This window comes from Cyanistes caeruleus, chromosome 5 (assembly GCF_971803275.1).
Source record: "Cyanistes caeruleus chromosome 5, bCyaCae1.hap1.1, whole genome shotgun sequence".
NCBI classification, from domain to species: Eukaryota; Metazoa; Chordata; class Aves; order Passeriformes; family Paridae; genus Cyanistes; species Cyanistes caeruleus.
In genome coordinates this window covers 15,739,024-15,764,563 of record NC_141705.1, presented here as the reverse complement: position 1 = coordinate 15,764,563, position 25,540 = coordinate 15,739,024, and the positions used below count along the sequence as shown (strand labels likewise).

The 25,540-nt window shown below is 39.9% G+C and overlaps 1 protein-coding gene across 19 annotated transcripts in view; it reads left to right on the top strand.

Moving 5' to 3' along the window:
• The window catches only part of LDB2 (LIM domain binding 2), a 389,815-nt gene that overhangs the window by 154,410 nt on the left and 209,865 nt on the right, over positions 1-25,540 (top strand). For 10 of the 19 annotated variants that reach the window (XM_086890195.1, XM_086890206.1, XM_086890193.1 and 7 more), the window contains exon 1: positions 22,019-22,298. In XM_086890195.1, the coding sequence (XP_086746321.1) occupies positions 22,167-22,298 (132 nt within the window). In that variant the 5' untranslated portion in view covers positions 22,019-22,166. Of the gene's footprint in view, positions 1-21,290; positions 21,397-21,610; positions 22,299-25,540 lie in introns of those variants that run through there. The other 9 variants (XM_086890202.1, XM_086890200.1, XM_086890198.1 and 6 more) reach the window with 5 other exon arrangements.

Below are 25,540 nucleotides of genomic sequence, written 5' to 3'. Positions count from 1 at the left end.
CTCTACCACCTCCTAAAAAATAGTTCTGAAAAATGGTAACTGTTTTAAACACTACATTATAGGTTTTGTTCAGCTTTCAGTGCTCATGCTACTGAAAACATTGGAAGAAAGGCAAAATGTAAATAATAAAATAAAAATTTCAACTGTGTTTAGATTTTTTCACAACACATTAAATAGAAAAGACTTATCAAGTTACACCAGTAGATTAACTGAATATGCCAATTCCACATAACTGCAACTATCTATATACACAGGTTTGTCCAGTGTTTGTGAAAGGTTATACTCAGCAATAAACTTGTGGAATTTTTGAAATAGCACATATGCATCTGGGGTACTTGAAATATATTGCATAACCCTGGGATCATGCTTTTAGTTGTATTTACAGGAACACAGAGGCCTAAAGTAATGATATAGCTTCTAATTTCCCCTGTTCAATTAAATATATCATAAAATCACAGAATTGTTAGGGTTAGAAGGGACCCCTGGTTATCACTATCTATCGGTCTATCTATCTATCTATCTATCTCTCTATCTCTCTATCTCTCTATCTCTCTATCTCTCTATCTCCTATCTCTCTATCTCTCTATCTCTCATCTATCATTTACATATATAACCAAAACCATCACAATACCTACATATTTATCTAATTAATGTGTGACTTGTGTCCCATTTCAGGGGGAAAGAGCCTCATGTCCCTTTTCACCATGGGTGTGTGCATGTCCCATGTCCCTTCCCTTCCTATCATTACAGGCATGTTTTGGATGCAAATAATTAATATGCAAATAATAAATATCCATATTTTCTGTCCCTTCTTGAGAGGGAAAATGTACATATTAAGGTCTTGTGCAGTTTGCTTAAAAGCTAAATGGAGTGGCCTTTGCTTGTCTGAAGCTGGCTGTTTGAAACCTACCCAAGCCCCAGCATTTGCCTGGAGGCAGGCAGCAGAAAGGTTAGTCTTTCTCTCAGCCCATAGGATTATGCAGGCACAGAAATGGACTTCTGTGACACTACTATGGTGTTTTTCTGGTGACAGCAAATCTTATTATGGTGCAGTTCTGTTAAGTGGCAAGAGTTATTTTAATGTTCAGTTGTTTGGGTTTATTTTTTAATCCTTTTGCAAGTATTTGAAATCAAATTGAGTTAGGCAAGTTATTAATGATTCTATGATTCTATATTTTTAGGAATGACCAGTCTACCTGTGCTCAGTGTGGCTAAAGAGAACAGCTGTTACTCTGTTTACATTATCATGCTTTAAAAATTCTAAGAGAAATGCCATCAGAAGCACTACTCCTTATTCACTTGTGCTCCCTAATGGCAACTTTAAATCCTGTATTCTCTATTGTCTTTGCTAAAGATGCGTGACTTTGTGCCTTTGCTGTCAGAGTGGCATGTATTGTGCCAGCAAAATGCAGTCAGCACCTGACATGCATTTACAGAACTTCCAAAGACTGTTATATATACATTTCTCTTCTCTCTTTTGTAGAGGATATGTGATTTCTTCTATCAGTGCAGCAGCCTGTGATGTGATGTACAATGAAACATGAGGCCAGTGCAACCAGATTCCTTTTTTCTTCATAATGTGTTAAGGGTATGAGCCTTCTTTGATGTCAGTAAAGTTAATAATGTTTAAAGATATAAAATCAAGTCAGTACTCACAAAGAAACTAGTACTAGACTCTCTTGCTTACCTTGGTTTCTACCAACTTTTCTATTTCTATAAAAGAAAAAGCTTTTAAAAATTGAGACATATGTTATCTTTACAAAATTCTTAGACAATATGTGGAAAAGACTGTATGTTCACTCCAAACTTACACCATCTTTTGGTCATTTTATAGCACACAGAGAGGTTTCGTGTAGGGAAAAGCACTGCAGCCGGAATCCCTCTAATCTTTCCCACAGAACTCACAGCAAATCCAAATTGAAAATTAATTGAGATTGGTGAAGAAAAGCTAATGCCTGATCCCTTCTCAGTGGGCATTATTTTTACTTTGACACATATCTGCATTTTTATAGTCTGAAGAGCACTGAGCATTCTTAGGAAGAAATGGTGTTCACTGAACATTCCCACAAAGTTCTAGCCCACAGGTTAGAGAAGAAACAGTGTTGTAATTTTGCTTTTTTTACACCTCTCTATAAATTATTTCAAACATGTTTTTAGTTTCTTAAGTATGCACACTGCTCAAAATCTTGCAATAAAATAGATCTTTGGCTGCTCAACTTTAGACCTTATATAAGAGAAATGCTGTGTTTTGTTTTGATTATAGGTAGGCTACATGATACTTTTTTCTCTTTTATTTTAGGACTAACTTCTAGAATAGGCTGACTCATAATTTCAAAGTTGGCTTTCACTGAATATTTACTAGTATTTCATGTTATGTTCTATATCATTTGCTTAGTGATGATGATTGCTATGATGGATCACGTAATTTATAATGCATCATACAATCTATTTGCTGCATTACTCATAGAGATTGAAAACAGAGGGGCACAAAAATACTTCTCTGATGCTGTAACACATAGTTCTGAGTTCTGTTGCATTATCTTTTTCTATTTCCCAAACAGAACATGATTCTGGTGGCCAAATATGCAATGAACTACGTAAAAACCTAGTCATAAACTGAAACACACTAAAGTACTACGTATTGAAGAGATTCTTGAATAATTAAAAGCTCCTCCTCATGTTCTGAGCATGAGTTTGAGCCTTGAAACCCACTTTGTTTCTTCATACTTTGTAAATGAGGGGTTTTGCTGTTTCCAGTTGAACCTGAGCCAACTTCAGAATAATGCCCATCCCTCAGGTCAGTTTAGAGTACCCAAAGATAGTAATGCAATTGCATTAAGCTGGACAAGGGAATTGCTGGACTCTTTTGCTGGGCTCCTTTATCTGGCACCTTAAATTAAATACCAGCTGGGTCTGAGGAATTGTCAATAAAAGGTGGAAAAGAGACTTGTGACTACCTTACCTTTTGCATTTATAGTTGCCTAGGATTTTCAAGAATGCCTGTAGCATGTGCCTTTACAGAATATAATAGACTATTTTAAAGTACAGCCCTGTCCAGAATAAGACCATACCTGCTGGTGTCACACCTTGATTTACATATGGTGTTTAATAAGGAGCTTGGTCAATGACTGAAATGTGAGTATAAGATAATGTAACACCTTTGAGCTGGCTGTCCCATGCTCATTTAAGTGGCTGAGGATTATAACAGTGGGAATAAGACAAAACAGGCCTGTTCATGGCATGTGACAGCAGAGCTAAGCAGGGACTAACATACCACGTATTTATTATATTTTAAATAATTTTCCTTCAAAAAGTCAGCATTGCCATGTATTTCTCCATCTTTTATCCAGAGGGCAACATAACTCTCTGTAACTGGGAAATCCTAAGCTTTTAAAACACCTAAATATGAGGAGACATATTACCATGATATCATATAATGTATGGAAGATGTGACACTTCCTTTTCCTGCCCCTTACTATAGATCTACATATGTTAGAAAAGTAGATGGTAGTTTTAAGCAAAGGCATTCTGAGCATTTCTTTTGTGTCCTTGAAATTTATATGAAGTATGTCTAGTACGTACACACCAGTTTGCTCTGGCAAATACAAATGTAAAACTGCTAAAGAAACTGTAATTTACATGGTTATATTAGCTAAGTGATTGAGAAACAGGCCAATTCAGATTAGCTTCCTCACAACCTCTTTCTATTTTAATGTCTGTACCTCTTTCCTAAAGGCCAGCCCGACTAATGTAAATGTCCCATGATCTGAATTGCATGCAGTAATCTTGAGGGAAGAATATGTATTTGGCACCATTTTCAATGATCAAGACACTTTACATGGCATTCTTGTTTAAACGGCATGAAAATCAGAGTTAAGTGCTGTGCAAATGAGGGCAGAATAGAGCCCTTTGTATCTCATTTTCCAACTGCCCTGGGATCATCTGGAGGTATAACCACATAAATCCCCCGAGGATATGTCTCCAACTCTCTCCCTTAACATGCTGTTCCCTGATCACACTGGAAATCCACTCAATTTAGATTTAATCTCAGCAAAATCTACCCAGGACTTCCTTTCTAAATTTGAAATACTGTCTTTTTGGTGCTTTTTTTTTTTTTTTTTTTTTTTTCTTGGGTTATTATACTTAACTGCATTTTTCCTTAGCCATCCTCAAGCCTGCTTCTCTGTGGGGCTACCACTGTGTGCCAGGAGGGTAGGGGTCTCTAAAAATTAGAGATGAAACTGTTGGCTCAGCCTCATGCATGAGAGCATATTGCTTTCTCTGTCACTGACTGCTGCATGATGTTAGGATTATACCTTCTTTCTGCCTTACTTTGCTTATATAAAATATGACAATAATGTTTTCCAAACGTTTTTAACTTCCTAATTTTTTCAACCTAAGGCTCTGCATTGCATGGAGCAAAAGTACAGACGTTCTCCCCACCCAAAAGGAAGCTTGTAATGAATGAGTACAGCAAATTTACAAGTAAAAAATAAATAGCAAGTCGCATGTGGGGAAAAAGACACAGAGACAGATGGATTTATATAAATTCAGCTTTTAAACTGGTGGTTGGATGTTTTTTTTTTAAAAATTAAATAATTGTAAGCAGTAACCAGCTGTAGTATTATTCTTCACTGTGTAATCTGCACAGTGAAATGTAAACAGGGGGTCAGGCTCTCCTGTGGCCATATGACCCTCTCAGCAGGAAAAGGGGGCACAGAGAGAGGCTGTGCACAGAGAAGCATACACGGATATTCATGAGCTGGGAAATTTTGCAGCAAAAAATAGCTTTCCTGCATAGTCAATGGTGCATAGCGTTCGGTTTAAAAACCCTTATTAAATTAAGGGGAGATTTCTGCATCCCCCAGCCTTTGCCGCTGCTGCTGTTTGTACTTCCATAATGTTGTGGGGCTTAATATCAACTTGAAGGTTTAGAAAAATGCAATAACATTCAGATACAACTTGATTACAGACCAAACAGAGATACAGAACATGAAAACTGATATGTCTGGGGAACCTAGCTCTTCTGAATCTCTTTGTTCCTTTTAAAAAGAGAAAAATTCCTAAAAAATAGATGTGTATGTCTATATGCATTCCTTTGTCAACGCATGAAGATGGAGGGATTGGCAGCTAGGCATCCTTCGATTTGTTAATTATCTAATGCTTTCTGTTCTTTAAAATTATCATATTTTTCTTCCTTTATTTTTTCTCCCATTAAAAAGCTGAACCCCTCTCTTGCACTCTGATCATAGCGTTCATGCTGCGTATTTAATACAGCATATTTTTTAATTCACAAGCATACTCTTTCTGTCATTGCTATAGCCACTATAGCTCTGACTACCTTTTTGTTGTGTTGTAAACATCTTTTCCCTGTGGTATTTTTATGACATAACAAACCTTTATTTATTTCTTCATTTATTATTTTAAAAACCAATACAGTTTCCCACCCGAAATATCCATTTTTACATAACCTTGAGATGCCTATTCATTCTTTCTCAGGAGGAGTTCAGGGGAAAGGTGCAGTGCCCCTCTAAATCACAAATGAAATGAGTTTGTTGGCTTGAATAGTATTTCTCCTTTCAACCCTCACACATTTCAGTGCATTCCATTAGTCATTGTTCAAATGAGGCTGTTTTCCGACCCCAGAGGCAGGGGAGGAGGGAGTTTGGGGCTTAAATGAGTTTCCCGATCAGTACATAGAGGCACATTGTTTCTCATCTTATATTTTGCATGTTCTGTTTACAGAATATAACCCTGGTTCCCAGTACCAAAATGTTTCAGGTTTTGAGCATACTGTATGTTTGATGCAGCTAATTTAAATAAATGACTTTCACATTTAAGCAATTAAACCTATAATTAGCACTGTTTGAATGAACTAATCAGCTAATACCCTATGACACACGGTTCTTTTTTTCTCTAAATATTTTTAAAGGGAAAGGAAAGAGATTTATAAAAAATTATAGAAGATGCAGTAAAAAAAACAAGCTTTGATTCATGAAAATTACAAAACACCACCACAAACTATTTAGACCAATGTTTGCCTTTTGCCTTCCAGGGAATGTGGAATTATGCACACTCATTTCCTCTGAATTCAGGGGAAAAGACTGCAATAAACAAAGTAGTGAATCTTTTTTAAAATGAGGCAAACTTCTACCACTGTTGTGTGTTTTTAATACCTAAACACACTTTCAGAGGTATTCTGGGCTCACTGTATTTTAAAACGTGTCCATACATCTAATCCAGTGGTAGGAGAGCTGCATAAGACATACCCTTGGGAGATTCCCTCTGCCTGGCAGAACTTTAGCTGCTCTCAATAAGATGGAAATTTATTAGGAGGAAATTATCCTGGTGTCCTCTGAAAAACAGCATTTCTGATAAAAATCTTGTTCTCTGACAGAAGTCTAACAAGATACATTTGTTAGCTGGTTTCACTCCTTGGATTCATCTGTTAATTGAAATTCTTATGTTGCACTGCTGTGTATTTATGTTCTGAGGCAGACATGATCTATGTGTGCACACTGGAGACTGAGATGGTGGTGGTGAGAGAGCACAGAAGTTTAGGAGGAAGTCTGCCCTTTCTTTTTTATTTTTTTCCCCTCTACTTAAAGGGGAAGAAAAGCACTTACATTTTTATTAAATCTTGAATTTCTGAATAAATGTTGTGCTGCTTTGTGTCCATGTTGCTATAGATTCCTATTACTAGAGAAATAAGGCTAATTTACCATATATTTTTTCTTTTCTTCGGCACTGTTGTCCCTAAATGTCATAGTGCCACACACAGGCCATACAAGTCACACCACATACCAGCATTTTACTTTTTTTCCTATTGGAACACCATTAAATGTCTTCAAATGTGGAAAACAGCTTGAACACCCTTGAGTTGTTAAACTCTGCCTGTTTATACAGTACCTCCACTAAGGCTGGAATTCAAGATCCTCCTCTGCAGCCTAGTTTTCCCTTGAGTCTCTACCTCATTTGGGGCTGAGGCTGGAAGATTTTTGAAGAAGGGATGTTGATTTTTAACAAATGAAGCTGGCATTAAGAACCCTTCCCCCAGCCTTATGACTTACCAAAGTCAATAGGTATGCAGTGGTCTGCTCTTGCAGAGCAAAAGGACAGCAGGAAGATGGCAGATAGTCTTTAGTGGTTATATGGCTCACCAAAATTTAAATGAACTTGTTTCCCTTGCTGCCTTCTAACCGCCTTCTCAAAGTACTTTTTTATCTGTAAAGCTTACGGTAAGAATTAGTTTAGATTTTGATCATTTTTGTCAAACATTTTGGGTAGAGTAGGAGAGAAAAAAGGGGTCAAAGGAAAGTGCTGCCATACCAAAACTTTTTAAAATAGGATTAGATTCACCCTTGCTTTGGATGGAAAGTCTCATTTCAGCAGGTAATTTTGTGGGGTTTTTGTGTTTTGGTTTAAGAGAAAGGTATGGTACTACCCTATGCAACCAGTACTGAGAACATCTGGGTTTAAACCATTTGGTTCAGAGAAGAAACTTGCACCTCAGGCTTTTACACTTTTAGGCAAAGGATTTCACCACCCAGTCATTTCCCATAGTTATAGTCTTTCTGCCAAATATTTCCTCCAACCCAGACAAGGGGAAAACTTTATTAAGCTTTAATATAATTTCTTGGCTCTGCTTCTGAAAATCAGGGTACGGATATCTGAAGCACTGGCAGTTCTCACTGCAGATGAAATCTGAAGGAGCAGCAGATGACCAACAGCCCACAAAAATCAAAGTCTATGTATTTAATGCTGAGCAACTAATCACAGATGCACTCCAAACTTGAGGAATTTACAAATTTTAGCCTTAATCTTGCTCTGTTTTGGAGCTCATATGCACTAGAAGCACTTGAGCCCTATTATGTAGCAGAGGAATTTGTCAGTATAGAAACAGGTGCCTCTATTTCGGAGGTTTATTATACTGGTGATATTTCTAGAAGAGGTCATGAGAAAATAGATAATTTCTTATTCAGGCAGCTTTGTGTAGTGAAATGTAGTGAATATTATATGACAGGGCTGGCAAAGTTCCCACACGGACTGAAGAACTTTCCTCTATGATAAGAAAATTCTGAGTACTGACACTCGGCATCAGTAGAAAGGAGGTGGCCCCATAAGTCACCCCATGGGATCATGATCAGTCTTGCAGAGGTTCTCTGGAAATCTCAACTATGATAACTCCAGGGTGCAGAATAACAGGGCCTTTCCTTAGTGCACACCTGCCAAACCTATATGTTGGCACACTAAAGACTGATACACCAAAGGCCTGCTAGGGAAATTCTACTAAATTACTCTGGTCATAATTTCACAGATTTGGAATTAAGTTTTTTGCTACCAGGTAAATAATAATTTCTTGAGCAGAATGAAAATGGAAAAGACTTCAAAACTATTTAAATATATATTTTTTTATCTTATAATGTCTGTATGATATAAAATAATGGTTGTTCTGATAAAGTATTGACAGCAATTAGCACTTAATGCAATTCTTTAACCACCAGGAAACATCTAGTTAAAGCAGCTTCTGTGACATAACTGCCTCCTACACAGCACACTAACCTATCACTTTGTTAGGGTCTACGCCTCTCCAGTGCTGTTAGAACAGCTGACCTCATGCACCAAAAATTATATCTGCAAAAAGATTCTGACTACTATCCCAGTTGGTTCAGAGTTTAAGATTCTACTTTGAAACATACAAATGTTATTTTCAAAACTATTCTGCTTGTTGTTTCTATTCATTGTTTCCATGGCAGAGCTGAAAACTGTTACAGCTGTGTTTGGGGTGGTCTATTGTATGCCACTGTTGGTTTTGATTATTACATTCAACACTCTCTTGGTACGTGTTTCACTGTCCCACTGTCTCCACATAAATATGGAGTGGTGCTGCCTCCACCCGTTGCTTATTCAATTGCTCTGGGTTACAGAGTGGGAAACCTAACTTTTTTTCCATCTTAGGGGGTTCACAGCTCCTAGGAGTGTGCCATAAACACTAGGTTATAGCTCAATATTTAAGAGGACATTTCTCTATCCTTCCCTCAGGAAAAGTTGCAGAGTCAAATCTAGAACACAGAAGAAGCAGCAGAATTCAATGTCCGAGGGATAATGATGGCTGGCTGAGATGAGGACACCAGGTTTCTGCTGGTCAAATTTAAAATGAAAAAAAAAACCAAAACAACAAAAATCCCCAACAAAATAAAACAAACAAACAAAAAGCCTACAACAAAAACCTCCCAAAAAACCTAAAACAAAACAAAAAGCCCAAAACAAACAAGTAAACTAAAACAAACCAAACCAACCAACCAAACAAACAAACCCAAAAAAACCCCTAAAAATCAAAAACTAACCAAGTAATGTAGAAAGATAGACATAGTCTAAGGTATTCCTGAACCTCATTTTTAAACATGCTCTTATAAAGACTTGCTAAAGTCAATCAGGCAATACATAGCACACTTACCTGGAATATACTGCACAGTGTAATGGAAAATAACTTTCAATAACATGGGGTTGAATGTCTGAATTTGAACATAGCTCCAAAAGGTGTGATTTATTAAATCATATATAAATTAAGGTTCATAACCCTCAAAACTGAATTATGAGTAGTTAAAATACCAACTGCTGTCTGTAAAAGACACACATCATTTGCTGCAGAAAATAAAAAAAAAATAAATGGGAAAATAAAAGATAGAGAATTGTGAAAATGAGTGACTGATGGTGTAAAATTAATGAATACATGTATAAATGACAGTTGTAAATACAGTGTGTCTAAGCTGACCAGCAGAACGCATCCTGTTCTGTGCAGCAGTTATCCTGGACCAGAGCAAACTGAAACCACACTGGGGCCTGTCCTCTCCTGCTTTGCCTGGCATCCCATCTCATGCAGATGAAGCAGATGAGGCAGACTGGCCATAAGAAACTTCCTTTAGAAACCTGAATTTTAAACTGGGCTTAGGACAGCTGGGACATGTACCTGGGATCAGAAGTAACTGATGCTTCAGCAGTCAACAGAGAACTTTCTTATGCCATGTATTTTTCTTAACTATGCAATCTCATGTGGTTTTAATTACTTGACGTAAGTGTTCCCATTTTATTTCAGTATTTCTTTGTCCAGTTTTCACCAAGAATAGGAAACATGAAATGGCAAGATTTTAAATCACAGTTCAAAACTTCAGGTGTTTGTTGTAGCAATTCATCTGAGCTGTCTGCATGTGTGTCTCTATGTTAGTTTGGGCAATATTTTAAATAAACCTTTCGAATGTGAAATTTTCAATCATTGATTTAAGATGAAGTCATTGTTATTTGTGAATTATTAAAGGGTTCTAAAATTAGGATCAATTCTCATGAAGGAACAATATAAAAGATGGGACACATCCCTCACTACACTACTAAGCTTTTGTATTCATGAGAAACAGAAGACTGTAACCTACTTGGCTTGACAGTAGAGCTGGAGTTGGTTGAACACCTGAAAGAACATAACTCTGGGTTAAATGGGGATGACCACAAGCCACATACACCCTGTTGTGTACACCATTGCCTCCTCTCTTTCCTCTGGCTATATCCAAGTATTTAATACATTTTTCAAGGAACTGTGACCTAAATTCAGATGATTGATCACAGTAGCATTAGAGTAAACTTTTAGTATATCTTCACATTAACAGTGAACCTGGTATCAAACTTTAACCTGCAGCACTTTGCTTCCCTATAAAATAAAAGTATTCCACCTTAAATCACTGCCTTTTCAGAAACCTAAACAAAACCATAAAGACCAACTCTTTTTCCCCTTTCCACTGATTTCCATATAATTCCAAGTTTCTTATCTCTCTGATTTCTCATGTACTCCCCCTTACCTTTCCTGATCTCCCACAAAACCCTGGCAGAATACCAGCAGATCTGATAGCTGCTTCTGGGCTGGCTGCCATTACCATATTTATGTCCTTCAGGGTTTCTGTGGGACTGATGACGCACAATACATCATTGGGCTGCTGTGACCAAACAAGGTTTGTGTGCTGCAGCTTCCCCCAGCATTTTGCCAGAAGTGCTGAGACCTGTCAAGGGGATGAAGAAAGATGAGTAAATGTTGATGAGGGATGGAGGAATAGTGTTGAAACAGAGTAGATGTTGGGTAGGAGGAGAGGTCTAAAAACAGTGGCAGGGGAAGAGTTAGTAGGTGTTTCAGAAGTATCTGAAATTGAAAGGGAAATAGAAGTATTCTGGCTCAGGATAAGTTGTAAGGAATGGGCTATTAGAGGGAAATGAAAATTGGGAATTAAACAGAATAGATGAAAAAGTTGAGTTTGTATGGGGAGAATGATGATGCTCTACCCAGCACAGGATGATGACGATGATGATGAAGAAGCTTCATTACAATTCAGCAAAATAATCTTTTGTCTATGCCTTTGGCTGAACTGAACTATACTTTCCAGCCTTTGTGAAACAGCCTGTCCCTCACTATGGTCCATCATTGAATGTGTATTAACCAGTGGGTGATGAGGATTATGTCTACATTGCAGGATGGGATCCCATGGATGAGCTTTGCAGTGATGCTCTAATTGTGTGTTGGGAGAACAAGGGGATGTGCTGCCTGCCCTTCTACCTCACTGCCAGCAGAAGAAGGCCTGGCTTCATGAACTGACATGTGTGACTTTAGACACATCAGTTTGAACAGCTGGGCAATCAGTGTCACAAACACACTGGAGAGTGTGTCTGCTTTGATACATACCACCAGATTCTACTGATCCCATTCTCTTATGGTGTGTGCAGGAATGGGGGAATAGGATTTGCACACAATATGCCTACAGAAATGCCATTCTGAAATTAGCAATAAATTATGTCAAGCTGTATGCATGATATATGCTCCCGGTTTCTTATAAGAAACACCATTAACTTAAATTTTAGGTGGTTAAACTTTATTTAGCACCATTGTACCCTGTAAAAATGCAAGGCTGCTAGTACAGTCACTCAGATCACTACTCCATTCCCCCATCTCAGTCTCATCTCTTAACTCTTTATCATAATGAGCAGTCTCTTTGAAGAATGGTCGTGAGAGATGCATGACAATCTGAAATGCATGTAAATAAAAATTTTGGAAGATTAGGCAGAGGGGTCCCTTCTTTTTATATTATAACCCCATTGCCTCACTGAAACTATGACAAGTGTAATCTCTGTCTTTGTAAAAACCTGCTTTTACCCTAAAGATTTTCCCAGTGACTCAATTTGATTGTTTTGAATCAAGGACATTAATTTGAATTTAGAATTTCCAGTGTCAAAGGCTTCAAATTATGCCATAGCACATATATTTACAACTAAGACCTGGGAAGACTGAATAAAGTAATATCAGTAAACAGAAATTAGTCTGGACAAGTTTTCAACAATGGAACTTTGTTTTAAAATATTTGCTCTGTACAAGTTAATAAAAATGAAGCTTAAGTATTTAACAATTGAAACAAGTATTATTGCTTTTGACTTATTTTCCATCAGAGGTGCTCCCTGAGACTATATAGAGAATCCTGAGCCACCAAATGGAAGTGTGACTGAAGATCATATACACTCTACCTGCCCTCTACCTTTCAAAGGGAATAGTAGCAGCAAGGACACAACTCATGGATATATCCATGAACTTGACTACACACACTGGTCACATACTCATCCTGACACCCCTGTCCCACTGCTCTTTTTATTACTTCACTAAAAACCCCTAAATCAGCTTAGCTATGCCTGGCAAACACTTTGGTCTGTCCTATAATGCAAAGTTCAGAAAATTGAAATTTTGTTCATCAAAATGTGAAATGGTTTAAATGTTTGGGTTTTTTCAATGGCATATTTCAGTGCAGACTAACTCCAGGTGTGTGAGCACCTCCTTTGTTTTGATCTCTATGCAATGCATATTACTAGCTAAGGTGTGATTATAATGTATGTATATGCATGAAATACAAAGGTTGTATGAAGACTTAGAAAATTTTCAGTGCTCATGCTGTTAATGTAAAACAGCCCTGTAATTGTCCTCGTTACGTTCATAATTCTGTAGCTGACTAAATGTCCCTTCTCACATACTTTCATTCATTCTTCTCCTCAAATCTTAAGACAACCACTTTAAAAATGCAAAAAAATAGAATATTGGGACTTTGATTCTTAATGCCTGAATTCAGAATTTCATATCATGTTAAGGATGAGTTGTTTTTAAAATAATGGGCCTTGTTTATCCTACCCTTTCTAGCTAAGACATGCAGGTCCTGTGATAATTGAACTTGCTTTTTTGGCTTTTGCAAATTAACACAAATGTCTTGCTGGTTAATTTTAAGCCTTTTATCTTCTCTCCAAAATTTCTATCTTTATTGGATTCACATCTGTAGTTTTATTTAATGTGAACCAGATGTTGAAATCAAGGCAATATTTACTAGGATACTTGCACTGAAGAAGGCATGCTACAGAGTGCTGTGCCAGTTCCCTGGGTGTCAAGCAAAATTAAAGTGCTCTGAAGGTTTTTTTTTCTGTTTGTCTAATTAGAAACAAAGCTTTATGATCAATAACTTTCAAACTTCAAACTCCACAAGCAAAGAGATATAGGAAAACGTACTACAATTCCACACGCTGTTGTACTTCATGCCCAAAACATTGTGTTTTTGTTAAAACTGTGTGGTTTTAGTACACCCCTATAAAATGCACCATGGCATGGCTGCAGAATACATGCAATGGGATGATGCTGGGAAGACAGCAGACAGCAGAGAGCAGATTGCACTCTTAGAATCAGAAACCAAAGCTAACAATGAGAGGTGAAGCTGGGAGATGCAGCCGCTGCCATTGAGCAGCTGCTGGTGGTGTCCTGTCTCCATGAGGAGACATGAGATCAGATGGGGCAAGTTTCAAGTCAGAGAGAGCTCAGATCTGCTGCTTCTTCAGAGATGTCAGCATCTTTCCATGCTCTCTGCAATATGTGCATGCCAGACTTGTTTAAAATGCATCTGGTGTGTTTTGAATACTGAATTAAATACATGTTCATTTTTGGTCATTGCTTGGATATAGGTCACTGAGTAGCATACCTGGAAGGTATGAGATGTTGGAAGAACTGAATCTAGGAGATAGAGGAGATAAAGATGTATTCCGTATATATTTTCTTTAAACTCTATTTTCCTGTGCAAAGTCATTATTCACTTAAAGGAGAGGCACAGCCAGTCTTTCGTCCTCGTGAGCTGGAACATTTTGCTCTTGCAGCATAATCAGATTTTCCAAGCAAAACTCCTGGTTATTTCACTCACATTTATGCAACTGTACAAGGCCTTGGCAAAATTCAAGCACTGCAGAGCATGGTAACATTTCAAATTATAAAACTTAAAATGATAACATGTACTTAAATTCTAAAGGCCAAATTAAAAAAAAAAAATGTTGTGTCTACAAAATATGCATATAGGCAACTGACTGCTTTTTTCATGTATTGAGTGTACAGTCTAAAGAGTGGAAAGAGTACCTGAAACAGTGATATCCAGAATCTCAATGGCTCATGTCCTGCATGCTTTCATTTCCTGGCAAATTTTTGCTTGTGTTTTGCAAGCACAAAGGTCTAAGATCAAATTAAGATCAAAATGCTTATGATCAAATTTTTACAAAAAATGGAGTATGAATTAAAACCATGAAATAAAAGACTCAAAAAAATCTGTGTAGTAAATAATATTTGTTCAATATCTATTTCTTTATGTAATTGGTTGGGATTTTGTGTTAAAATAAGCGAAAAAATAAAACAGAGTGGCACTGCATATTTTGTAGTAAGGCATAGCAGCTGGTTCAAAACAGTGTGGTGAATGCAGTCCAGGATTTGGTGGGACCTTGTTTCAGTCACATGGTAAAGACATAGTTACAAGTTCCAGATTGCTCTTAAATTAATCCCACCTTGGCACCAGGCACAGAATTTCTCCCTTCCACACCAGATCTCCTGTCCATCCCTGACTTGTTCTGCTTAGTATGTATATCTCTGCTGTGCAAGATCCAAATGCAAATCCTTAAGTCATAGTTTCCTGAGTTACAACTCTATTTCTGCCATTGACTTCCTCAGTCATTCCTCCCTTACCTTCCACACCTGTAAAATAGGGAGAGAGACCTATATACAGGAGGTTGCACAGTTTTGTCATAGTGCTAATCACCACAGTGTCTCTATGAATGTTTATAAAGTTCTTTGAAGATGAAAATTGCCAAAGAAACTAGGGATCATTATTATAAGTTAATGAATAAATTTCAACATGTATTTGATTGCCAGGTAATTCAGAAGGGAATCACCAACCCTACCCTCTCTTCGAAGAGAAGTTGACAGTCAGCTAGTTGCTAATTAGCACTCAACTGAAATGCCTCCAAAGCTGAGTGCTCCCAGTTGAGTCCTTTAAAAAGTAATCTTTCAACTAATTGAAATATGCTGAAAGTTGAGCAGTGGGTGAGGTGTGTAACAGGTAAGGTAGAGTTGGTTATGTAGAGGGAATATTAAGCTTTTCCAGGCACAAAAAGCCAGACAAAATGAACATCTCAGGTGAATCACTAGCCAAAAGGATAATCTCTTTTTTATATTCACATATCTGTTCTAAGACCCAGGTTCAGGAGGAAGGGTTGCTTAAAGAGTGTATTGAAGCCCAGTGCTGTTTATTTCTTACTATATTGAGGGGTGGTTATAATGATTCTTGCTTTGGACTGAAACCAAAGAAATTTGAAATAAAACATTGCATAATACATTAAAGCTAAGTGACTGTGCCACCTGCATTTAATTCATATTTAGTTTGTCTGTAAGGGAAACCAGTATATCAGAAAGGGGCTCAATGCTTCAGGCCCTTTCCTCTCTCCTGACCTGTCTGATTTTTTGCTGGAGGGTCAGTCTGCCAGACCATAGTCTGCTCCTGTAGCCTCCCCCACCACTTCTTTGGAGATTTTTTTTTTGGCTGTCTGCCAATGCTATAAACTGCAGCACTGTCTTCTCCGCTGCTGAAGGCTGTTTTCTTCCTCAGCCACTGGGAGATGGCTGCAAAAGGCAAATTACAGGAATTTTATTTTCTTTCCCTTGTTTGACTGCTCTAGATTCCATCCTCATCCTCACTTCTTCATACTTTCTTCAGGGGAAACACACCCAGCAAAACTTGCTGAGCACTTTGAGTAGAGAATCTCAGTTGCTTCAAACAGTCCTTCCCAGCATCAGCCTCCAGTGATAATCCACCCAAAACTTCAGCAGCACGTAGCCCCATGCAGGTGGTGGGGGAAGGGAAACCAAATATGTAGGCTGGGAAGCTACCAATGCAGGTAAGATTCATGGAAAAGGGATTCTGCTCCAAAAGGGGCTATGGGCATGTATGTGTAATATGAAGGAAAATGGGGAGATGGAGCGAAGCAAGATATAAGTGTTCTTGAAGCTGCTGGATTCTCGAAAACAGCCTTCATGGTGCCCTCAGAGATTCAACAAAACCAAAGTATATTAAATTTCTTTGCTGTTTTACTAGTCTGGAAGATGCTGTCAAAAGACAGATACTCCTTGGTCTCCTGAAGCTGCTGCAGCCCAGAAAAGCTCCTCTGGAGGTGAAGGGCTGACTATATCACACTTGAGACCTCATCCTCTCCTCCCAACACCTATTTCCCCCTAACAGTACTCCCTCTCACATGGCCACAAAGCACTTTGTAGTTACAGTTCCCAGGTGTGATGCAGGGTAGGTGGGGGCTGCCCAAGTCCACTGTCCACTCAGGTGCTGCACTGACAGCGTGGAGAGGAGCAAAATGAAGCCACTTAGGCTTAAAGCAAGAGTCTCCTGTGAGCTGGAGAGCTGGACTGCAGTGGGGAGCTCCTACAGACCAGACTCCCTCTGCAATGGCACAAAGGGAGGACACTTAAAACACGCAGCACTGGCTTACCACAGCTAAATGAGAGAGATGGTAAGTCAGTTTGTCTGCTATATCTTGGTGGGTTTAGAAGGCAAATCAGTGTAATGCCAAGGTAAGATTTTCACCACTTCAAGTTTGTTCCATGTTTACTTCCCCTGTTCTGTCTCCTGCAGGTACTGCGCAGGTACTGGATGAGTAAAGCAGACAGACTGCTCAGTCAGGCATGGGCAGGCTCCTCAAAGACTGCTTTCAGCTGAGCATTCATAAAGTCTCCAGACAAAATTAAATATCAATTTTGACTGAGGACAAAGATGTTGTACATACTGAAGAACTCAAAAATATTCAAAATCCCTTCTGTGTTTTCATCAATTTAGAAGTACTTCTAGCATCACTAGTGAGTGCTGGAGCTGTAACTCTAATTTACTAGGATTAAATAGGGGAAGAGAATTCTTAGAATTTTCATTTGTACTGAATTATAATTATGTGTAATTAATGCAAGGTAGGCTTGAATCTGCAAAAAGCCTGAAGCATTTACAAGATGTGAACCCTTCTTGCCACACTACAAACTCTGAAACATAGTAGTTTTGGTGGGTCCCACTTATGGATTTTTTAAAAAACCTTTCTGATAAAAACTATTATGTCATTCATATTGATAGAAAATGAAAATTATCACAACAAAAATAAAAATTCATCTACATGGAAAAAGTCTGGAAGTGTACACTGAGCTCAGTCAATAATTTTAACAATGGATTGAACAGATTTATTTGGTTTCCTGTCCACAAATTATCTGTGAAAGGGCACTGTTTTCTGGAATATATTTTTATTTCAATGTACTAATATTTAATGCAAACAAATTACAGCCTCTAGTTTTGCTATAAATTGCAAGCATCTGGTACACTCTATTCTCTAGCTGTAGAAATGAATGGAAGTAACCTGAAGCCTGTCAAAATCTGTGTTTGAGCTCTGCAATTGAGTATATGTTACAGATGGTAGGGTATTGCTGGTGGTTCTTCACTGTGCATCCCAGCTTTTGATAAGCATATTTCATTTAGTCACTCTTGAGCATTCACAGGAAAACAGTTTTGTTCTTTTACCTAAGGCCACTCCATCAGAAGTCTTCAGTGCTATTTGGCTTTTGTATAAACAAAGGATAGTTTGAAAATGCAGTGTTGTTAGTTTTTAAAAAACAAATCTTGTTTACTTGAGCATCCTCAACATTCAAGTACTTGTAGTTTTTATCTCTTTTCATATGCTATGTGTCTTTAACTATGATCAGTCTCTACTGTCTTTCAACAGCTACGAACCACCTTAAATTTATCCTTGTAAACCTGATTTCTGACAGAGACTGAACAGTCAACACATACTAGGGATAAATACAGCAATTACACCTATTTTCAGCTGTATCACTTTTCTGCATCATTATTATTATTACTAAGCGGTTATTAAAAACAGTGCAGCCTTCAGAGCTGCTTCGACTGTCAGCCTGGCAAGGCGAGGGCTGTGCCTCGGCCGCACTCGGTGCTTCTGGCAGGGCTGGGCTGCAGGGCTGCTGTCCCTGGCATGGTGTGGCAGTGGCAGCACAGGAGCCCTCCTGGGGCAGGCTCTGCAGGACCCCCTGGGCCAGATGACCCAGCATGGACAGATGAACAAACTGCTCTGGTTCATCCTTTCTTCCTCCCTGCTTTTGTCCTGGAAGTTGCTGCTTTAGGTTTTTGGTCCTTCTACCGAAGTGCAACTTGGCTACTCAGAGGTGCTAGAGGTATAACCCAGGTGGATGCAGAGGAAGAGGACATGCACCCTTCTGCTCCACCAGACCCATGCTTTCCCCTGAAATGAAGGGAAATTGTCCTCCAGAGCTGTCAGAGTGCGAGTCCTTGGCTTGCGTGGGTCCTTCTGTTTCTCCCCAGGAGAGGGCAATCCAGCACCCAGACAGCAGCCAGATGATCCCAGCCCTCCTTTGGGGTACAGAGGGCCTAAAGTGGTTAGTGCCTCACCAAAGGGACACAAAATGTGCCCGTGTGTCTGCTGGTGGGGTCTAAAGGCACACTTTCATCCAGCTGGGAATCACAAGCCTGTGTCCTGGCCCCTCTCTGCTCTGGTGCCTTGTTTCATGTTCATGTGCAGCATCCAGGGTTAGGGGAAGCCAATGCAGTGTGCAGATTTGGGGACTGGGGAACCAAGGACATGTCTTCCAGTACTTCCTTTCTGGCCTCCAGGTGCTGGTGTAAGTCTCACCACTTTGAGGTATAGCAGGATTTGCATGTGCCTACACCCACGTAAAGACAACTCTGCACCCAGTTTCCTCATGTGTTGGTAGCCATGCATATGCACAGGCACAGGAATAGACTCATTTTCAGATTTGGGAAGACTAGTCTCTTCCTCTTGTTTTCCTCCACTTCTTTTTTACCTCTGCTCACATTGAATTTGTTTTCCAGATTAAGGAATTTATTGACTGCCCTAAATCTTGGGTCAGATATTTGCCTTGGACCCTTTTGCTACACTTTGGGTAGCAGCTTGATGCCAATGGTGCAGGGGGGTTTGGAGCAGCCCAGGCAAGGGGGCTGGCTGCATGCCCCCTAACCCACGCTCCCAGAGCACACACAAAACTTAAAAGGCAGCAGATCCAAGTGGGAATCGAGATGACACTGTCAGGATCCCTGTAACTTTATGTTCCTTTGATTCTGCCTTCTGCTTTACTGTTCTGTGTATCACACTAGTCTAGATGATAACAGGCAACTGGAAGAGCTGCCGGAGCCTGTAATTAGCAGGCTCCTACCCTGGGACTTGAATCTTGCTGGTGGGCTGTAGGTGTGGGATAATTTGCCAGTTAATCAATGGGAATTATTAAAATATCACTGCATATTTTTGCTTTGTGCTAGACCCATACACAGAAGCTCTTACAAGGGGGTTGAAGGGAGTATCTGGGGTTCCTACTCATGAAAGCAAATCCTACTGCTCATTCCTTTTCCCCCACCTCAGACAAAATAAAAATAATAATATAATTGCTATGTTTAACTTTGGTGAAACAGTGAATTTTAGTTTAATCAAAAAGTCTTTAAAACAGAAATAGCTTACAAGCTATGCAAAATTCCACCATTTTAAAGCAGTTTGTCCTTTCTTGGACAAATTTGTTATATTTTGGATTTGCTTTGCAAAGAAGGTAAAATCCATAACTTGCTAGATTCCTGGTTGGGGTTTTTTGACATTTTGAAAAGTATGTTGTACTTTGATTATAAATACTGTGCTGTAACTATTTTTCCTGGTAATTTTGGTTTTAGGTTTTAAAACCTGTTGGGATCTTTTAGAGTAGAAGGTAGATGCAGGGAAGTTTTCTTGTAGGTGTGTAGCCATGGTACAGGCTTTTCATGGGGTCAGCAAACCCTGGCAAAACACTGTCACTGTCACTGCAGCACTACCGAGCCAAACATTGCACATGCTCTTTATTAAACTCAGCACCTCCAGTAATGGAGAGGCAGTGTAGTATTGCTACATAGCTGGGGTGCTCTTGAAGAGAGAAGTGACATTCCTCATGTATTATCTGTTGTCTCTGTGTTTAGTGACAGAAGCTGTGGGAAGTCTATAAAAACAGCTCAATACGTCACTTCTTATGGAAACTGTTATTCCATAAGAACATTCAGAAATAGTTTTGCTAAACAACTGCTGGTAGGGGAAAGATAAATTATGATTGTGACCAGTGGTCAGTGGAACATAAAGTATGAAATTTTGTATTTTTTCCTGAAAAGAGAGGTCAGACTTTCCAGAATTAGCCAAATGCCAATGAAAACTAGAATTTTTCAAATATCTTAAAATATTGCTACATTCAGTCAGATTTGAACTAAATTTTTGACAGTAGGTAAAGCCATATCATGCTCAAATAATTTTCGAGATTATTACAAAAATTTAGAAAAAGTAATGGTGCGTGCCTTGATTTCCCCATCTGTGAAATGGGCGATCCTGCAGCGTTCACGCAGAGCACTCCGGCTGAGAACCGTTGTGGCTGCAGCTGATTGTTATTCTCTTAATCATATTAGTTAACTAAATCTGTTCCTAGAGTGGTTCCATTTGCTTGAATGAATTTACATGAGAGATTAATTCAGTGCTGTTTATTGTTGTTTTTACATTTATTCAGTACTGTAAATAATGCCTGATACTTTACAGCTGTGTATGAGGACACAGTCTGTGCTTAGAGGACTTTTTCGTGCAGGTAATTTGAAGGCTCCCCTCCTAGACCTTGCACTTTCCCATTGAGCACATGAGCTTATTTTGTTTATTCTATATTTTGAGGACTTTTCGCTCACGTGGTGTCCGCTGCAAGCACTTTCCTGCAAGCATGATTCAACAGATAAAGTTCATCCCTCACCTCCAAGGGGTGATCTCCTCCCCTTGCCCTCCCCTCCTCCCTCGGGACCCCCTCCCCAATGTTAGATATTCACTGGCAACGCTCTCTAACCGCTACTGGATTTATGCCCAGCAATGATCCTAACAACTGGGAGCAGGCTCCCATCTAGCTGCCGACGCCTTTACGCCGGACAGCAGCGTCTAAAATGACCCACTTGGGTAGGGCTGACCCCCGCCGAAGGGCACTGCCGTGCTTGTCCGGGGGTCCCGCTCTGCCACCCGCCCCTTTGTGCTTTCCCGTTTTCCGGGGGCTTTCTGCGGCTGGCATCCGAGCGCTCTCCATTGTGTGAAGTGCGGCGTGCGGGGTTATTTCTTTGTGGCGGCCGCCCCCCCTGCCGTGCCCCGGGTGCGGCCCCGGCCCGGGCAGCGCGGAGCGGGCGCTGCGGGCGCCGTCGGGCGCGGGGGAAGCGCCGGCCGCCCGCGGCGGGATGGCCGTGGCCTGTGTTTATGTATTTTGTAGTAATCACATTTCTGACATTACCCGCGGGGTGATTGGCTCAGGCAGCTTTTAAACCACCTATATGCTAACGAGCCCGCCGCGGCTCCGGCGGGGGCCTGCGGGGGGACAGCGAACCCCAGCCCGCACCGCTGCCAGGCGGGGAGCGGGGGGGATGGCATTTCTGAACTAGTCGGCAGCGCGGACAGGAAATGACCCCTCCAGAAACTGCTGCTTTAAAAGCGAGCGGCGGTGCCTGAAGCTATCCAGCCTCCCTCTCCGTGTCTGGAGCCTGTGCGCTCCCGCTCCCCCCACCCCCCGCCCGTCTCCGCCGGAGCGGGCTCCCACAGCAGCCCCCAGCCAGTGCGTGCAGCCTGGATGTGTGTGTGTGTGTGCGCGCCGCTACTTTGTACTGTGAAGAACACACAGCCCATGTGCTCTGTATGGATGTTGATGATACTCTGTGTAGCTTGAATCTCTGCAAGCAGGCAAGATGTCCAGCACACCACATGACCCTTTCTATTCTTCTCCTTTTGGCCCATTTTATAGGAGACACACACCATACATGGTGCAACCAGAGTACCGAATATATGAAATGAACAAGAGGCTGCAGTCGCGGACGGAGGTAAGTCCCCCAGCCTTGTTTTCCTGTGCATGGACCGTGGTAGGTTTCAGCCCGAATTCCAGCTGAAGCGTCCCATTAGACAGTACAGTATATGCAGGCATGAACCCTAATTAATTTAGTAGTTTAATTGGGTAATCCCTCATTATGTTTCCACGCAGAGCAACTCTTTGAGGAGATACCAGCTTAGGCTGAAATCATGAAATTACAGTACAGCACTTCAGGATTGATTATAAGGCTGGTCTTGGGAAATTTCTTTGCTTTAGTGTGTTGTTTGCTCGGGATCTGTCCTGCTGGCATTTGCAGCTGTAATATTGCAAAGTATTGCTTCGGCTTTTGCACAAAATTAATTCTGGAACGTTGCAGGTTTAGGGGGAGAGACGAACATTTCTTTGGTTTTGTTCTGTAAACTCGTTAAAATGAAAAATGGATGATAACTGAAAAGAAGAGCGGAGTTTTAAAAACTTATTCCTAGGCTACTCTTAAAGAACACATGTTTGGGACAACCAACGAGAGAAATTTGTGTTTACATTTAGAATGCTGTTGCTTTTAGCAAGAGAGCTGGTCAGTTCACTACTTTATCATATAGCTGTCAAAAGTACCCAGTAACGTAAACTACATTCACTGTTGGTTTTGCTTTGTAAAATGTGTTAGTGGTTTATACACCCTGGCTTCGAAATCCAGATCAGCCACTGCAAAGAACATACTGAATGGGAGGGGTGAATTCTTTTGTCATTAAAAAAAAATAACGAAATAAATAGTGGGGGCTGCATCTTGTTATTTACGTGGTTAAGTAAAGCACACTTTTCAAGTCTGCTGAAGTGAAAGTGAATCAGGCAGCATTTCTGTTCATGTGTCTATGTTTGTGCAGCAAACATTCTTGGTGCTGCAATTTTTCATAGTAGTTTATTAGTGATGCCCTGAAAAGACTTTTTAAAAGTATGACTCTTTTATAGTAAACAGCTTTACGTAGTGGCAAATATCTGCCAGGTTTGTGACACGCAGTGTGGTGAAGGATCTCAGGTTGATCTGTTTGCTGTATTGTGATTCTTTAAGATAACATGAGGTTATCATAAAATAAAACACACATGCCTGAATTGTCAGCTCAGCCATGGAGAATCTGTGACGTTTAATGTATATGATACAGCTAACGAGATGTGACCTGCTTTCTGATTGGGCACCGCCACGGGGTAACTGCTTCTCTATCACTGTTCCCACTGCCAGCCTTGAGACGTTGCTGGGGAGTCATTGGGAATACACTTTGTGCTGCCTAAAAACTCCAAGCAGCTCTTTGCTCCCAAAATCATGGCAAGAGTTTGTCAGTTTTGCCCCAAGCTGCAGAGGGTTGCTGCCATGTAGAATGAGGGAGTTGGTGGGGTTTGTTTGCTACTGCTTGTTTGTGTCTTGCGACTCTGTTCCTTGCATTCCTATACATATTCATGTAATAACTAATAGATTTTTCAAGTGAGAAGAGCAAATATGTATTGCTGAATGATTTCTTCAGGTTTTTATATACAACCTGCTCTAAAAGCTGTCGGTGCTAACTTAGCATTTTTTCATATTATTTTAGTGGTACTTTTAATAATTGACCAGTTCCTGACTGTAGCTCCTTTATGTATGTTACACTAGAAAAGTTTTTGAGGGACTTGTGAAACAACTTTTCCCTCCTTCGTTGCTGAGGTGTGCTGAATTAAACTCCAGCACCTTTAATTGCAGTTTTTACTGTGCAAATTCAGATGGATTGTTGTGGGCAAAAAAGCAATAACCCACTCTTTCTTGATAGGAGTGCCTTGCTAGGTTTCAGCCACATTTTACTTTGACAGACAGTATTTAGTTAATGAAGGCCTTATGTTCCAGCATTTCTTTATTTGCTCAGAATAAAAATTCTTTTGCTTTGTGATTGTTCAGTGTTTACATTCTGGTTCTCTATTTTTTTAGTTTATGAGCTCTGTGCTGTAAGCATTGTTGTTCATTGAAATGTGTTTTCTAGCTAGCTTCAATTCATCTCATTCATCTTCCAATTAAAACATCTCCATAATAAACAAAGAAAAAAAATATTAAGCTAGTTTCCTGGGACACTAGAGTGGCTAGGTTTGGACATTCTGTAAAGAGTAATGCTGGCTTCTTGGGCAGGTCAGAAGTGGAAGTTTCACATTAAATTTTTGCACTTTCAAGCATGTTTGGGATTGGTAGGTGAAGCCTTCTGGGGCATATAACTAGCATATATAACTAGCTCTAAATTTTTTGAATCCAGAGCCCTGTATGTCATGGAAGGAATGTGCTTGTGCTCTAGGTGATACAGGCTTGCTGCCTGAACGTTTCTCTTCAGGCAGTCTCTGGAATAATGTAGGCACTGGTCTCTGAAGGAGGCTGCTTTGCTCTGCGAGCCCCAGGGGGTAGGTGAGCACAGGCAAAGCAGCTTAAGGCGAAAGGAATTACAAAGAAACTCTCCAAAAGACTGGGGGTAGCAAGCTGTCAGATTCCACATGGACCCAACTTGTGCAGAGAGACAGTGGCAAAAGAGGATGCATTAAAAAAAAGTGGGAAACTACAGCCATTATCCCAAATATATCCATGGAAAGCCTTTGGGATTTTTCTGGTTTCATAAAAAATAAAAATGTTCTTAATAACCCTCTAGAGCCAGATTCTCTACTGTCCCTTGCAGAGGTGGAAGTTCCAAGGCAGAGCAAAACATACATAATTTAATAAAGTTGTACAGAGGATGGATGGAGAGGCTATGGAAGGAGTATCTGTATGTCATGTCTATCTGTTTTCTCTCCCTTCCCGTTGTAGTTCTCCAAAGCTGAAGGTAGATGAGACATTATTAAAAAAAAACCAAAATACAGCCAAAAACCAACCAACCATAAAAATCTCAATGAGCTGGTAGAAACACCATTGGGGGATACAACAATAAATGTCATCCCTACTCCCACTCTCCCAGCAGCAGGGTCCACGGTATGTTGGAGGAGGTAGAAGTGTCCTCAAAATGGCTCATGGCTTGGGGACCCTTCCTGAGAAATCCACTGCTTCCACTCCAGTTTCTGTCAGCATTGGATGGAAGGGAATAACAGTCAGTGTAAAGGATGTGCTCGGTGTATTAAGCAGACAAAGTACAGAGTGATAAAGAAAGGTCATTTAGATGCAGCATCACTATCTTTGTTGTTCTTGTTTTCTGTAGGAAGACATGGAAGTCATGAAAGTAAAGAATTAGCAGCTTTAAGCTTGTGCTTGATGTGCAAACTTTT